We start from the raw sequence: 17,701 nt of genomic DNA on the forward strand, positions 1-17,701 counted from the left end.
TTGATGTCATTTAAAACAAGAGTGTACTGAGAGGAATGATTTTAGCTGATCATATACTAGAGACTCTAGTACTTTTGCTAGGCATGCCAATTTAGAGATAGGCCTATAATTGTTAAGCTCAGCAGTTCCACCGCCTTTATAAAATGGAGTTACAAAAGCAGCTTTCCAGATCTTACAAACTGTACCAGATAAAAAAGAAAGGTTAAAAATATATGTTATGTAGCTGACTACAATTGGAGCAGCAAGATTTAAAAAGTAGGGATCAAGTTAATCCTCGCCATCTGAATACTGTAAATCTATAGCTAGTAATGCATTGGCCATGTCATAAGAAGGGAACAGCTGTAGTGTAAGATGAGGACTTGGCATTTACAGAAATTCAATAATTTAGAAAAATATTACTGCCTCTCTCTTTACAAGCTGAATTAATTTCCCCTACTATACCACCACGACATGTAATCCACTCAACAAGCCCCACCTCTTCTAATCAAGCACATCATTCCACAAACCATCAAGGGAAATGAGAGGCAATTATTGTACAGTTATTACCTCTGAAATGTACATATTATGAATTGATGGAGATGCACAGGTGGCAACCGAAGGGATTTAATTACAAAATGTGAGAATTGACAGATATGTGAGCAAGACCTATAACTATATTATAAATCTAGAATATATGTAACATATGCCTGTTCTGTTATTATACTACAATTTGCATATTGCAGTATTACATAAAATAAGCTTGATCACGTTACCTTACTCTGGCCCACAGTGTGACAATGCAATCTTCTTACTTTATCTTTCTGACTTACTTTGTGTATGTGTGTGTGTGTGTGTGTGTGTCAGAGCATATAGCCTCTGCAGCACCAGCAAAAACAGTGCCACCAACAGCAGGAGTTATTAGCCCACTATACTCGCTCTGGGCCGCCATCCATCCATCACAAACGCCATATTTAATTGTCTGAAAGCCATGTTTAGATCCTGCAAACTGCTGCTTAATTCAAGGCAGCATGCAGGAACGGAACTAGGAAATAATCTGGTGATGGATGACTGTGACCCTCCTTTGGGTAGACTTCCGATGAGTGGACAGCTGGATGGATCGAGCAAAGCGGGGAAAGGGGAACGAGGAGAGTGAGAGAGAGAGAAAAGAGAAGGAAAACTTGGTATTCAGAGAATCACTCCAACTTTTCATCTGCCCTCGGGCCGGGCAGGGGCTCAAGGGAATAACAAGCGTCTCCTTCAACCCCTTTCTCAGTTCCCAAGATACAGAGAAGTAAAATCCTCTAAAAATAGTGTGACTGTATTTCTTTGTGTGTGTGCGTGTGTGTGTGTGTGTCTGCTGGCTAGTGCAGGCGGACTACATGCATAATGTCTTCCATTAACCTTCACACTCTGAAGGATGGCGGAAAAGATTTACAGTGCATCTAGCAGGACACAAACACCATGTTGCTTTCTGCATTGAGTTTGCTGGTGCTGTTCTAATCGAGGAGTCTATTCTTATCTAAGTGTAATGTATAATGTGTAAACTATCTCTTGTGTGAAAGAGATGGCCTGAGGCACCCTACCAAGAAAATTTCTCCTCTGTTCTATTTATAAAAAATGATCCTCTGGAGTATGAGCCATTTACATCTAGTGAATATACAGTATCTATAATGTGCATTTGTACACTTTGAAGTAGTGCATTCATAAGTCTGCAAGATATTGGTTTAAAAACTGAATTGAATTTTGAATGTTGTTTTTAAGTAATGTTAATTGCTATAAATAATTATGAAAAGAGTGTCATTGACTTCAGTTTGGAGGTATTTACCAACCATCAAAAACTACCTGCATCCTGTCCTCACAGTAAGTCTACAGGGTTCACACATACCCAAATTCTGGAAAAAAAGAGGTGCTTCCTGAATGTAAGTTTACCACTGGCTACTTAGCCAGCTAACAAGACACAACTTGTAAATAAGACAACTTAAGAGTAATCAGAGGGTGTATTCCTCCAGCCCAAACACCTATTAAGACAGCAAAAACCCCAGCTGCCAAAAATGTTTAAGTGTTACTGGGATTAGCAACTGCAGCCTGAGGTCTATCCATGCACCATACCATTCAATATGTATCATTTTTTTATTTCCTTTTATCTACAAATTGCAGCATAACTTAGCAAGCTATTTAACCAAGTCTTGATGGATGTCCATTTCTGGCCAGTACACGAAAATGAGAGAAGGGTTGCGCAGGGACACAGCTCTAAACAAACGGTAGTCGACCCACTCTCCAATGTGTTCTCTACGTATTTACTCATTCAATATATACCTCTTTCTGACTGTCAAGACTAAAATAATGTGTATGTTGGTGGAAAGTCTCATATGTATGGGTCCCTTATCTTTGTAGGTTTTAACAATCTTTAAGTTGGTTTCTAGCTTCATATAATTTATTTTAGAACTTCTGTCCTTGTATCACTGGTATTTGCTAAAAGTATCATGTTATTCAGGTTCAGCTATGCCAAAGTAATTCAAAAAGTTGAATTCTGAAGCTTACAGCAGAATGAGATAAAGAAGTATAAAAGGAGTTGCTTATATGCTTAAGTAATGACTTAAATTGCTATAAAAGTAAGCCATGATGACCTAAATCATTGACAAAAGATCCTATAAAATTACATAATTAGTATTGACGGGATGTTTTAAACAAGTTGCAGACAAAGAGGTCATATAAGGACTCTTTCTTTGTATCATAAATCGGTTCAATAGTCTACCAGGAAAAAAAAAAAACAACAAACAAATATAAATGTCATCTTTGTCCCTGCCTGACTTGCTAAAAATGACGGACCTGAGATACCTTTAGATCCTTAACTGTGGTCAGCCAAGCTGTAACATTTAAAGCCAAAATCTCTGGCTCTGACCTTTACTGCTGACCCTTCCAGGGGCCGGGGGCTGGAGACTTAGACAATGTGACAATAGGAAGGTGATGAGGGGGAGGAAGAGCAGGAGAAGAGAGCAGCAGCCAGGAGGGCGAAGCAACCTTTGGTTTGGGAAATGTCAATATAGAGCGATGGTACGGTACCTGCAGACTTCCAACAGCAGAGTATGCTGCGTAGGAGAACTGCTGCTTGGGCAGGTCATTTGGCCCTCGCTGGTCACATGGGGTCCCGTTTGGCAGGAAACACTGGCGACTAGACTTGTCAGTGATGGTGTTAGGTGTGGAACCGGGCAGGATAAGCAGTACTGTGTGATTGGACAGATGGACATCAGTCAAACCAAGTCCCACCCACTGCCTGTAGAGGTACCTGGCTCTGGCTTCCTCGCTGTCATCTGATAGGCTGGAGAATGACCTGGAAGCAGGAGACAAAGAGATGTGACTACTGCATTGGGTAATGAACACAATATAGATCATGGACTTTGGGGCTCAGAACATGATGCACTTTTACAGTTTATTGACTTGGCCAAATACTGACAACTGAGATTACAATATTTTCCAGATATTGTCACTGAAATTCCCTTTTTTCCAGAAATAATACCTGCAAAAATTTGGAATTATGGCATGTGTGTGCTTGTATCTCTATATGCACCTTTGTGTTGCTGCTTTCATATATCTTGAAACTAGGACAACCTCTCAAAACCTCCTCCTCCTTATGCTCCCACATAACTGCCATGTAGTGTCCGACCCATCATAAATCCAACTTTGAAATGCTGTTATAATGGTAGTATAACTTAATCTACGTTTCATCTGAGGTGGTTTCTCACAGTTACTTTTCAAAAATGAAAAGCAACTGTGTAGTAAAATATTTCTTGGGATAAGACTAACTTAAGCAGATTAAAATACCTGTGTATGTGTGGTTCAAAAGGGGGCCTTTATTCCCAAATCCCAATGCAGAGAGGTATTTAACAGGTGGAACCTCCTTTGTGGAATCAAACCAAAAGGTCAGTAACATCATACTGAGAAAATAGAACTACATTTGTGAATCTGGTTACCCAATTAGTGACTACATTTAATTTTTCCTACTGGTATAATCCCAGCAAGCACCTGGCAGGTACAAGAGAGCATTTTCAAGTAGTGTTCTTCAGTTCGAATCACTGCTATTTAAACATTATTTTCACTGCTGCTTGCAAGTGTAGGTTAAAGATTATATTTGGATGACTGTTTTCTCTTGAACTACACACTAGTGAATGCTAACGTTAGCCCCACCTGGTCTATACCTACACCTTGTTTATCCCACTTGTATTTCATAATTAATAATACCCTACTATATAAAGTGCGTAACAATTGAAGTTTATTCGAATATGTAGCCAAGTTGATGAAGTTAGATTTGCTGCTGAGGCCAAAAAGACAGAATACTGGTTATCTAACCTCAACCCAAGTGTATTTCTAAACTGTAGCTAGGCTGCTGCAAAGATACTGTAGTTAGTTGCCAAGCTGTACTAAAACCTGGGACATAATAAGTGATGTTACATGTTGTTTTCAGGTACTTCATTGTGATTAACACTGAGAAGGGAACAGAGGCCAGCCGGGGAAAGTAATGCCAAGAAGACAAACAAGTTCACAGTGAATCCTCTTCACCACTCTTCTGAAGAACTTGATGTCACTTCATAAAGGGAAGTTAAGTGTCCTTCTTGTTGAAAATGCTTATCTCTGCTATTCAATTGTTTCATTTCTCTTTCTCTTATTCTTTTCATTCTTGTTTCTTTCCCACTCTGTGAGCTGTGAGCCTGGAGGTCTGGATGCTGACCCTCTGCCAATTATAACAGAGGACATTTTAAGGCATTACTAACTGTGTATCCTGCAATCTGTTTATTTGTGCTTTTATATTTTTTAAACAGTAGTTTGCGAAGCAGTTGCTGTTCAGGACATTACAATTAACAGATTTACAATGACCCCCTGTGAAAGGGCATGAACCTTGAGAATTATTTTTTCAAATATGCATACTTGAATATACTTGGCATATTTGAAAGCCTTTGAAGTTCCATAAAGCCGTCACTTGTCTCATCCTCTTTTGTGCTAGATGTTAAAGGTTATGTGTTTTTAAATGTAAAACTGAGCTGATCTCATTACTGGACCATTAAAATTGAAGACATGTTGTTATTTATAGTATGTTATTGTTATTAACATATCTGCAATTTATAGTTGTTTTTATAAGTATGAATAAGAAGAAAACTTTTCAGTTATTTACTGTAACATTTTCAGTAAGAAACTGTTTGTGTAGATTACAATAGCAACACTAAAATATAGTATATTACTGCAGGCCTAACTACAGTATCAAACTGTAAACCTCACAATTTACAGCAGAATACTGTAATCATTTTACAGCAATTAACTGTTAAAGTAAATTATGGAAGTGACACGGTAAAAAAAATAATAAAATGCTGGCAACTACAGCTGCCAGTAGTTTACTTTAATTTTACAGGGAAATTTGTTACAGTATAGTGTTCATATTGGTTGAGGGGGGATGGGCAGAGTAGTGAGTTGGAGGGCAGTCTGAGGCTGGTGGAAGTGCTGATGTTACAGGGGAAGTCAGTGAGAAGCAGACTTTATCAGTCTCACAGCCTCACGGAAAAAAAAAGTTCTTTATCTTGGTGGTCTGCAGTGACTTGAAGTACGAGTCACGAAGTGAAAACCATCATCATCCTTCACTAACTTCAGCTTAAGAGCTTTTGTTGCCTAAACCTAAACACAAACAGGACTCCGGATGCAAATATCAGTCTCTGGTGTCAACGTCCTGCATTTTGCACGTTTGCAATCCAGCAAGTTTTTCTTTGCTGTTTTTGTCTTTTTTTTAAATTATTTTGTTCTATTTTGTATGTACTCCTGTTACAAATAAGTAACTATTGTTGCAGTGATATTAGGATCTCAACATGACTTGCACAGACAGAATTATGAGGCTTTGCACTTTCAAACAATGTCCAGTTTGTCAAAGCTAAGTAAGGATTCAACTGGATGTCATCCATAATATGACCAGCCCCCCCTTTTCAAGCTGCTGCTTTGATGCAAAGTTAATCACACTTGTTCACAATATCAAAGAACAAATGTCTTTTTAAATCAAGGGAGGCTACATTAACTCTTAGGCTGTCTGTTGTTTGAAGAGGAGACCATGCAGTGAGTATTTACACTGTATATTCTAAAGCTTCTCAGTTTTATTGTTTTTTACAGCTGAGTAAAACTAGGTGGTGTTTCTCTGCCCCATTTTTTATTCACATTTCTTTCAATTATGTTCTTTAAAATGAAAAATGTTAATAAAAGATTGCTTCAAAAACTGAAATGTAGATAAATTAATTTAGCAGTTCAAAAATCCGAGGATAATAATAGCAACGTTTCTGCTAATTGGTATTTATAACAGTGAAAACATTTTTTCCCTTTTTCAGTTTTGCTTGAGCTTGGTGAGTGTTAAACATGAAGCTGTCACTCTCTCTCACACACATGCAAACATGCACACACACACACACGCACACAAATTTGCTCCGGGCCTTGTTTGAGTCTCTTCTGCTGGTTTGTTTGGTTCCTGATGTTTACTCTCTTTATTGTTCTTTCTCAGAGAGGACTGGACTCAAAAGTTCAGTGATAAAGACGTTTTTCTAATGGGCTGGATGGTATTTCAGCTCTTGAGAAGAGCAAATATGCCATCCAGCACTGAACAATACCTCGGTCTGAAAAAATATATCTAATAAGGATATGCTCTCAAATTAGCAAAAAACTCAGTTAGCAAAAAAACAAAAAAAAAAACCCACAACTGTACTCTTTAAAATGTCACCATCTGCAATTAATGGAGCCATAAAAAGCAAGGAATAGCAGTGTAGCTGTTTTACTTCTCAGATATGAGTTAATCTTTAAAACATTTATAGAGGGATGTGGTCATGAGAGGTCTGAGTATCTTCTTTTATTCTCCTTTTCCACTGATGCATTCCCCGCAGCTGGATTCTTTTTTGTGATTTTAGGATGCAGTTATCCTAGCTTAGCATAGAGTTGAGAGGCAGGGAGACAACAGCGAGCCTGGCTCTGTCCAACGTGAAAACAAGACAAAGTGTCTACAGGCACGCCAGCGGCTCTGTGAGGATGTACTTATTAGCTAAAGTAGCTAAATTAGCTACTGTTGCGGTGTTAGCTATGTATTTGAAGGTGTCACGAAGTATTTGAAGAGGTCTGTTAACAAGTGAAAACACATACAATCAAACATAGCTCCTTTTAAAGTTTCTCTATGCTCACCTTCAATCTGAGTTTAAGACGAGTATGTACAAGCATGATTTGTGACATCACAACTAGTTTTAAAGCCCATCATGGCTCAGTGTGTAACTGTAAAGTGTAAACTTGAAGCCTCCAGTGCACATACACTGGAATGTGTCTAGCAGTTAAACTTGTGAAATAAAGAAATGCATACTCAGAGACTGGGAGAATGACTTGATGTGGTTTTAAGAATCTTTAACCAGGTAATTGAACTTTTTGTGGAAAAAAAAAAAGAGAGACAAATAATTATTTGAAGTATCTTTCTTGTTGTATTTTTTAAGTATCTTTATACATTTTAAAACATGTCTGGAGGGGATCTTTAATGTTTGTGTTTTTGCATGTGTTTTAAAAAACCAAGCTAGGATCCCTCATGTCAGCCATATTCCATTGTTCAGTGTAATTAAACCCAACTTTATATGTATAGCACATATACATGTTTGAACAAATTTTCCCACTTTCCCATTCACTTGAATGGGAAATATCTTTGCTGTCAGCAATTCCCAATATCTCCAACTCCAAATTACAACTAGGAGGCTGACATGAATGTTTTTTCTGACCCGCTTACTTGTAATTATTAAGATAAACGGAGATAAACAATATGAACTCGGCATATTTCCCTAAATCCTTGAAGTAATTGTTTGGCTATATATAGCTATTTATGTGTCGTGTGTGTGTGTGATATCTATATCAGTCTCAGCAGCAGATGGCCCAAACACACAATTCTGCCATTCTCTAGTCAGCAAGCCACGTCTCATAGCTCGCCAGGAGCAGCAGCAGGAGGTGGTGTATGTGTTGCTGTGTTTTCACATGTGTGTGTGTGTGTGTGAGTGCATGTGCTTTCTTATGTGTGAGCTCGCAGAGACCTTCATCTATAAGCCAGGCTGTTGGAAGGACTCCCTGTGGTTTGGGACACATGCCCATTTCTGATGACGCTTCATGTCTCAAGTGACTTTGAGTGGGTCTCTGTTTGCATGTGTGTGTGTGTGTGTCTGTCTGTCACAGCTGTGTGTTTATGTGCATGTCTTTATGTCTCTGTCTTTTTTGAGGAGCATGTGACCCTGCTCTCATGCAGTTGTATGAGAAGAACCCTCTCCCCTCTCCTCAGAGTACATTTGTCTGTCTCCGCAGCAGTGCTGGAGAAAATATTCAGATCCTTTAGTTAAGTAAAAGAAGCAGTAGAACAAGCAAAAGTCCTGCATTCAAAAGTTAGAAATATATTAGAGTAACATAAAATTAGAAAAAAAACGCCTTCAAAAGCTCCACTATATTCTATATTTTTATGTAAATAGATCAAATGACTATGTATAATATGAAAGGAGTCACTCATAGTGACATTCACAGATCATTAATCATTATAGACTCTGTAGATCCCCCTCAGCTCTACAGAGTGCATGAGCTTCTTTCAGCTTATTGTTTTGGTTTTACAGAAGCAATTTCACAGTTTTGGGTCAGTCTCACGGCTCTCATCCACTTCATTTCTAGTAGCAGCAGGCAGCTGTTTCGGTGAGAAAGCTCTGATGAACCCACTGTACACTGTATCCTCAGCACCAAAGTAAACAGACAAACTTAGCAACTAGCTAGTGAACATAACGGAGTGATAAACAGCTAAAGAGCCACATATTCTTCTCAAGAGTTACTGAAAACCAAAAAAAGAACTAAAAGAATAGTGAATATTTGACTTACATTCACCAGGCGGACAGAAACATCACCATGTCTCCCTGTCTGTTAGATGCACTAGTATGGAACTGTTCTGAGGTACTGCACACCTGCACAGGTGTTCTTTATTCTAGCTGATTAGAACTCAGGTTGAAGCTGGTCCGAGTTATGCAGAGAAGTATGTGATGTGCTTTTCCTACTATGACAAATCAAACTGCTAATGTCTGCTAACAAATGCAACAGTTGCACTAATCCATCTTTTTTCTTTGCATTTTGTTCATCTTCCTTTGTGTTTGTTATGTTAGTTTAAATGTCAACTATTGACTTTTGGGAAATTAGACCCTTGAAGTCTAAATAAGAAAGCAACATTCTCTGATCTGTTGACCGGCTGGGGGCAATAAATAAGTGACTCATCCCATCCCTCAGCCACCAATCAGGTGATGGTAATTTAGGTGTATTCAGGTCTTGAAGACACTTAACCTTAAGCCTAAAAGATTCTTCATGCTCATGTAATCATGTATCGCATATTTATATATACTAATGCTAATGTAGGGATTAGGATATGTAAATATGTGGAAGTATCCAGTTGTAGAATGTAAGTACTTTTATTTAAGTATGGTATATCTGAGGTACATTTATTTATTTGTAATTTAATTTTGTATTTATTCTATTCTTTATACTTCTACTTCACATCATTTCAGAACCATATATTCATCTTTTTGACTCACTACATTATTGATAACAGAAGTACTTTACAGATTAATAGTTCACATGCAAACCATATGACCAGCATATAAAAATCACACATTGTTAATTACTAAACTATCCAACAGCATATAAAGGTAATGATAGCAGTAAGTAGTTCCACCTCAAACAGATTCTGCATTAAAATGCATGCTCATACAATAATGCATCCATAATAATCCAGTATTATATAATAATACATGACTAACAAGGGGCGTTCTGCCTGTATGAATATTTTTACTTTTTATTCTTGGAGTACATTTACTTTATAATACTACAGTACTTTTGATTAAAGTAAACTACAACAGTTAAGTACTGTACTTCCATAAAGTTGGGAGACTTACAAGGAACAGATTTAAAGAAAAGAAATTGAAACAACAGAGGCAGAGATATCACTTGATCCTACAGTTCCCATAATGCAACTTGATAGCATTTGTTATACCCTGTGTGCTTGGTATATGTCCACATCTTTTAAACTCTGCTCCTTCAGTTCACAATACATGCTTTCTGTTGTAAATTCTGCCTCCAGAGACAACATAGTCATGATTCATATTTCAGACTTTGAAAACCTCTCTCCACATCCACAGAAGACATTGTACAACTGTTTCTACAGGCTAATGGTACGGGTTACATCACGTTCTACACAAATTTTGGCTTGAAAAAGGATGTGAGAGCATGTTTCTGATGCAGATAATAAAGTAATATCGATCAGAGTGATCACAAACAGTGAGAGCAACATTACAGTCTGTGGTGTGGTAGTCTGATACTGTACTAAAATGGTGATGAAACACACTAGAATAATGACATCCATTTCCAAACACAGAGCAGCAGTGTTACTATTGGCCGACTCTGACTTGTGAATCCACCAGAGCTAGTTGGAGATTGTACCAAAACAGGAGATGCACACTTTAATTTGTCTGTCATGATTACTTCATTCATAGGACAGATGTGTAATGTGACAAGACCTTTAGATGTACTCCTGATGACAAATACACTGACTCTAATGTGTGTAAATTCTCCTTTCAGTTTTATTTGTAATTAAGTACTTTTACATTGGGGTACTGCAACTTTTCTTATACAACAGGTAGTTCCAACCAAGCAATCTGATTGGTCAACTAGACATTTAGAACGTGCTCAAATCAGCATGACAGCACACCTAGCCGTGCTCAAATGAAAAAAGCCTCATTACTAAACATATTACTTCACCATTCACTGGAACTACAGACCGTGACGTTGCGCTAACAACAACAGTCACTTCTGGGTAGACAACTGGTGATTGATTTGAATTGTGGAGGTATGTGAACTTGGCAAACTTGTTTTTTCTGTTGTCATTTTCAGCCGTAACTGTAACGTTTAAAGATATACAGTTAAACACGGTGGTCCAACCTATCTGATGTTTCTGTTGGCTTTATTTTATGTACTGTCTTGCTTTGCTAGTGTCTTTGGTTTGGTTTGTTTTGTGGGGATCAGTGGTGAAAACTTGGAGCAGAGTTTTGAGTTGTCTTTCTTTTATGTTTGTGGAACTGGATTGAACTGAACTGGTTTGGGGTTGTGGGGAAAACAAAACGGACGTTTTACTAAGTGGATTGAACTCTGAGACTGTGGAATGAGTTACACATTCACACACACTGAAAAACCCAAACCCTTCTCCACTATTTATCATTACCCAGCACCCCCATACAAGGCAAAACCATTTTCCCTTCAGTTGAGAGTATATCTCAGCTCCCACTCTGACGTCCTCCATCAGCTGTGCTAGTGAGTTAGTGACACGGAGCTACTAGCTTAAAAATGTCTGTGAAGTTTGTAGATGTAGTAGCTAAATCTGTCAATGGAAAAAATATTTTTTTCAACGGATATCTTAGTTACAACAAGACTGAGCTAGCAAAGCAGTTTTGTGTTTATGAATGTGGTATTTATTCAGTTTGGGAAATCACAGCACACCCTCTTGTGTACTACTGGTTAACTCAAGTATGGAATTTGAGGACTCCTTCAAGCACTGTAAGTATCTTATTGTGACATCATCTATATTCTCCTACTGCATGAGCATTACTGACCTCACACTGTTGTTAATGTTTTGGAGACAGTTTGTTCACCCAAATCTATCAGGACAAACAGACAGAATGTATGATGTCTCAGTTCTCCTGAAGGACATGGTCACTCTGCACAGTGGGCCACAGTGCCATTTAGTTTAAGAGTTTAATGGGTCCACGTTTCAGACTCCACTAAACCTGTCATTTGAGAAGGTTACTATCCCATCAGTATCATGTGGGGATGTATCTTGTTTAAAGGCAGATGGTTCTTCTTTTTGGCATTTTCTTCCAGCTAAAAGGATCAAGCTTGGATATCATGAACATCATCTTTATTTATGTTTGGGAAAATTATTCCAAACCAGCAGTTCAGAAACTTAAGAATCAAGTAAATTGGTGTTATTTCCATGCTGTGTAACCTTTTCCAAGCCTGTGGAGATGCTCTGATTATTTTGAAGTGTTAATAAACAGACTGCATTTGAAGCCCACTGACTGTCTTTATCTGATGAGTGGATTCAATCCTCTCCTCTGAAGCCTCTCTACCCCACAGAGAACTATGAAACATGCTTATCCAAACTTAAGCCAGCTGCAACTGTTTCATAAGTTGTTTTTTTTTTTTATGTTTCATATCTTGTCTTTTTGTTATCTAAGTTTTAATTAATTCTTTATTCTCAATATCACTAACAAATGGGGTGAGGGGGAAAAAAGTCTCTTCTTCATGATTTGAAACAACAGTTCAAAGGCTGGTCCCAAACTCCCAAGCTACATTTCTGTGTGAGTCAAAAGCTTTTGTTTTATAAAAGTTGGAAAATGGTAATGTTGTTTCTAAGCCAAGTCTTTAGTATCGCTGCACCGTCTCCATTGAAAGACAAATAGACTAATTAAGTCTGGCAAAGTATACATTTCTGGCCTGCAAGTCCAGTAGAAAAAATCCACTTATACATTTATGTTTTTACTGTTACGTGTAAGAGCTATTAGCACGAGAACAGGCAGATAAATCACATGTTCTGCTCATGCAGGATCTGGATATAATTGCCTTAGTGGGCGCTCTGTGTGCTTTCCCGGGCCAAGCAGACTTGGAATCTGAGTCGCTGTTGCCTCTGCTGGCAGCTGCTGAGGATAATATATTCCTGTAGCACACAATCATTTTAATAGCTCATCCATTTGTTCAGGAGACAATTGATTTTCTCTGTTTCCCCACACGTTAGTCACATTTGATTTCTCTCATCCCATTTGCATTTGTCACATTTTAAGAGCGTGGTGCCTGTGCTCAGGCTCCATGATAGGAAATCTATTCCTGTGCCAGGGCTGGTGTTAAGGTGGAATCTAAGTGATGATGGAGGCTGTCAATAAAGAAGATTCGACACATTACTGGCTGAGTAATATAGTCCGACTCAGAAGGGAGGAATTAGGAAGCTACATCATCTGAGAGTTCAGTCAGTGATACCATGACAGAAGTCGATTCGAGTGCAGTGTTCCACAAGATGTGTGCCATACCACCATTAAACAATCTGCAGCATTTTCATGTATATAAATGTAAGTATGACATGTCTAACGGATACAACACAGCAGTGATTCAAGATATATTTAGTTTGTTTGGAATCAGTAGAAAAAACAGAATGTTAGCATGAACAGTGACAGCCACCTGTGTTCAGAGACAAAAGAAACATTACCACTTCACTGGCCTACTCAGTTACTATGCATCTTCATATACCACCCAAACACATCTGTTAAAAATCAACTAGACATAGTGCATCATACATGCCAGTATAGCATGGTGAGTTTATTCAGAAACCAGTTAATGGATTATTAATTATTATTATATGCAACAATGTGTTTACATTCATATGAATATAAATAGATTCAGTTAAAATGTTCCGTTTAGTTAAGCTGTAACTTGGTTACTTTAACACAGAGTCTGACCTTTAATGTGCATTATTAATGATTTGCTAAAAGTGTAAAATGTTATCTAATAAATGCAGGTGAGGCCAAATATAGGAATGATGCATATACACAAAAACAATTATATCTACAAGAACATACAGTAAGAATGTGTGCAATTCAGGCTTACTTAAGATGTACACATGATGCTTTTGGGCGAGTAAGTTGTCTCTCTTATAATAAAACTGAATTTGTTGAGGCTATTTGCCAATTTTAATGATCGTGTATGGATTTTTTTGCAACTTGAGTTTGATTAATTATTTTTTATTTACACTGGAGGCATCATTTCATTTCCGTGTTCTCTTCATTCATCTTTTATTGTGAACTGTAAGTGTTTCAATAAAAGTTCTACAGAATAAATAACTAAATTACTTTTCTGATATTTGATGATGATAATTGAGATCTAAGTGCTGATTTAATTACAGTGGAAAACGCTTATAGTGATCACGGTTACAGTGATCAACTGCTTATATGGATCAAAAAGCTTGGGACAGAATCCTTCTTATACAAATGCTGTTTAAATAATTTGCTTATAGTAATCAAGCAGTCTGCTTACAGTGTTCATTTTGGATCTTTTCATACATGAAAACAAAGAAAAAATTTTAAAACAACGGCATTTCTATTTTACTCCCATGATACACGTATGATATGTACTTAGCTGCTACGGCACCATTATCAGGCGTTGCGGCACATCTCTGCAGGGTTGTGTGGAGGTGCGGTTGTGGACATGTTTATTTGTAACCACCATGAAACAATCAGAAAATAACATTTTATTCCTCTCGTTCACCAGCTTTTTTGCTACCACTACTCGCTCTCCTCACCCACTTTCTAGCTCACTCGACCACCGCTTCTCTCTTTCTCTCGTCTTTTTTAAAATGAGTTGGGAAGATGACATCAAAGCCTAACTTTACTTTTAATGTTATCTAATGAAGAGAAATGTCCTCCCCTCTTCATAGTGATGTTTTTGTCCTTCCTCATGGCAGGGTTACAGCTCTAATCATCTTTCTCGCTGCAGCCCACTGTGGTCCCCACCCCCCACAGCCTAAACGTACAACCTGTCTGCTTCGGGCTGGTTACCTGAGGCTGGTGCTGCATGCACACTGAAATCATGACAGGAAAAAGAAAGTCTCGCAATGAAAATGTAGTCTCCCTGAAGCTCATGACAAACTACCAAAAACGAGACGAGATGCAGCAGCGAAACAAGCGTTTGAAACAGCTGTTCTATATTTTGAAACAGTCACTAAAATTCAGTTAATAGCGAAGCTGCCCGTTTCATTACTTTATATTCATGAAATAAATATACAAATGTCAATTAGATGGTAATCTGCATAAAATATAAAGAAAAAGAAAAATAATTATAATCATCCGCTTATAGTGATCAATTTGACCTGGACAGACATGATTGCAATAAGCAGTTTCCACTGTATAATACAGGCAATATTAATAACCACAGCAGTGCGTAAAGGTTGCGTGGAATGAAAACTGCTCTGACACTGTTATAAAACCTGGAGGTGGTTCTTTTCATTGAGAAACTGCTACATTTGACAGATGTGAATATGCAAATTGATTGATTGAGGGTTTGATTTCACAATGATTGGGATTTATAAAAAAAAGGCTGCTATCATCATGCATATCATATGCTCTATATCATGTATATCATTTTCCAAAATAAGTCTGTAGATTAATTTCTAAACTTTCAGTAAGCCGCTGCTAAATTCATTTTGATACACCATGATATTCAGATGTCCTTTATTGCATCACCAAGGAGTGCTTTTAAAAAATGTGCCTGCTTTCAACTGAATTATGGTATGACAACCATATAATGTTGGCAAACAACAAAGGTGAATGAATGCATTACCTCACTTCAGTGTAAAAGAAATGCATTGTGTCATCAAAACGCAAAGCTGAAAAATATTGTCTCAATGACCTCTAGTGGTTTCAGTGGTCAGCAGACACAAGATTAGTGTTAAGTTGTTCTTTTTAGAGCAACTACTCACTTTTTTTTTTTTTTTTTTAATTTTGAGAAACATTGCTGCAATGACCTCAATTATGAAATATACGAAGTGTAGGATCCAGTATTTTTGAGGCTTGAGCCATACTAGGGACTAAGATTTCTCAGACTGTTTCCATCCTTTTTGAAACCTTTCAAACAAAGAACTGTCAAACTTACGATGCCATCACAATCAAATATGCAGAAATCTAAAAATATTGTTTTTTTTGTGACTAGCTTGTTTGTTCATAAATGTGCACTCAATCTTCTACTGAATGATCACTGCCAAATGTTGGCTCAGCATCTGTATGCTGGCTTTCTTACTAAGTATTCTACAACAGCACACTGCTTTTCTTTGGTGTGAATGTGTGTTTTAAGTGTTCTCTTTGTGTGTGTATGTGTGAATGTTGTCTCTGTCAAGGCTAGTGTGGCAGCTAAGAGTCTAGTGTAGCAGTGATAAATGAAGACAGAGACAAGCAGACTTTGAATAAAGCAGCAGTTAAAGAGCTCCATCTGACTGAATGCAAAACAGGTCAAGTGTTGCTGCATCCAGCTATATTGCTAATAGCAATGCACACACACTCACATATCAACAGCACATGCACTGTACAATTAACCTTCCATATCGCTGAACAAAATATTACATTTTTCTCTCTGAGTCCTAGTAATAATGGCAGTCAAGACATGAGAAAGAGGGACATTTTGAAAAGAGAAAAAGCAGTGTTAGGAATTTACTGCCATCATGATCCAGGTTTGTATGAGTTTATTATGTTGAGACTTTGCACAATAAATGAATTTATTTGCATAGTATAATAAAATTCCCCATGAAAATCGACCCCTGAATTGTCCAAGTAATGGAATATTACTGGGATTACTAACTGTAATGTAATTACTAAATTTCAAATTTTAATCTCTTATACTACTTGTTACTGAAAAGTAATCACATTACTGTAACACATTACAAAGTAATGCATCACTATCCAACACTGCAGATGACCCCTTTTCATGGCAAAATGAAAGAGTCCATACAGCAGCATTGTTTCACTTGACCTGAGATACACTATGATTGTTGACACCTGCTTTTGGAGGTCTTCAAAGGACTGAAAGCCTTTTTGCTCCTCTCCCCAAAAGGCTGCAGAGGATGTTTTTGCCATCCGAAGAGGACTGGATTTTGAGGACCTTTTAGAATTAGACAGCCCTGTCAATCCATACTGTCTTCAGTCTTCTGAGCAGCGCGTGTGCATCGCTGAACTGCAGTGGCTCATCTGCTGCGGTGCTGCTACTGCCAGCCCTATCTTTCTACATAGAGTTTGACCTTGATAATGGCCATCAGTAATAGAATGTTTCGTATCTTTCATACATTTCATTCATATTTAGTTTTGACAGAGAAAGGTTAAGAAGGGTGTGATCAATTATGAAAATAAATAAATAATATGTGAGGTGAAAGTGGCTTTCTTTCTGTCTTTCTGTCCCTCATTAGCCCTGTGAGCTTCTGCCTGTCTCCGCAGCTGTGCCTCATCATCTAATTAATTTGTGTGTATATTGAAAGAAAAAGTGGGAACACTATTTCCCAATCTTATTGGTCAAATTGTTTAACCCGCCTTGGTATTGCTGTCTTTTTTTGTTTAACCTGCTCACCTGCCCGTTTGCAGGATAATTAGCTCGTTTACGGTTTGCTTGATACTGTCAAGCTGTTGCCGCCTACAAGCTTTAAAGAAACAAAAGTAATCCAGAGCTAGATGTGTGAGGAGGAGTCAGAATACTAACATGAACTTAAAAAAAGGCAGTAAACAACGATATACTTGAACTGCACTGTACTGCAATGGAATCTTACTGTGGCCATCTTTTATTTTGCCACCTCAATTTTGCCTGAACAATAAGTAGCACCCTGTAATAATACCTGTCTTGTCTGTCGGAGCCAATTTGTGTACTTACACATATGTAGATTGTACCTGTCCTGGGTATAATATAGCATGTGGCAGATTTCTCCATAAATGCTGACACCACCTTAGAGGTTTTAGTGTCACATTAAAGAACACGTGCATAGAACACATGGCGGCATAAATCTGCAACCGGCATGCTAGGGTATAGTTTCTCTTGAAATGAGACTACCCCAACTGCTTATGTGACTAACACCCCATTTCCACCTGGT

At 37.8% G+C, this 17,701-nt stretch overlaps 1 protein-coding gene across 6 annotated transcripts in view; it reads right to left on the bottom strand.

The window, feature by feature from the left end:
- The window catches only part of LOC122989583 (inactive N-acetylated-alpha-linked acidic dipeptidase-like protein 2), a 583,517-nt gene that overhangs the window by 288,207 nt on the left and 277,609 nt on the right, over positions 1-17,701 (bottom strand). For all 6 annotated transcript variants that reach the window (XM_044362562.1, XM_044362561.1, XM_044362560.1 and 3 more), the window contains one exon: positions 3,043-3,310. In XM_044362562.1, the coding sequence (XP_044218497.1) occupies positions 3,043-3,310 (268 nt within the window). The remainder of the gene's footprint in view (positions 1-3,042; positions 3,311-17,701) is intronic.

Source organism: Thunnus albacares, chromosome 9 (genome assembly GCF_914725855.1).
Source record: "Thunnus albacares chromosome 9, fThuAlb1.1, whole genome shotgun sequence".
NCBI lineage: Eukaryota > Metazoa > Chordata > Actinopteri > Scombriformes > Scombridae > Thunnus > Thunnus albacares.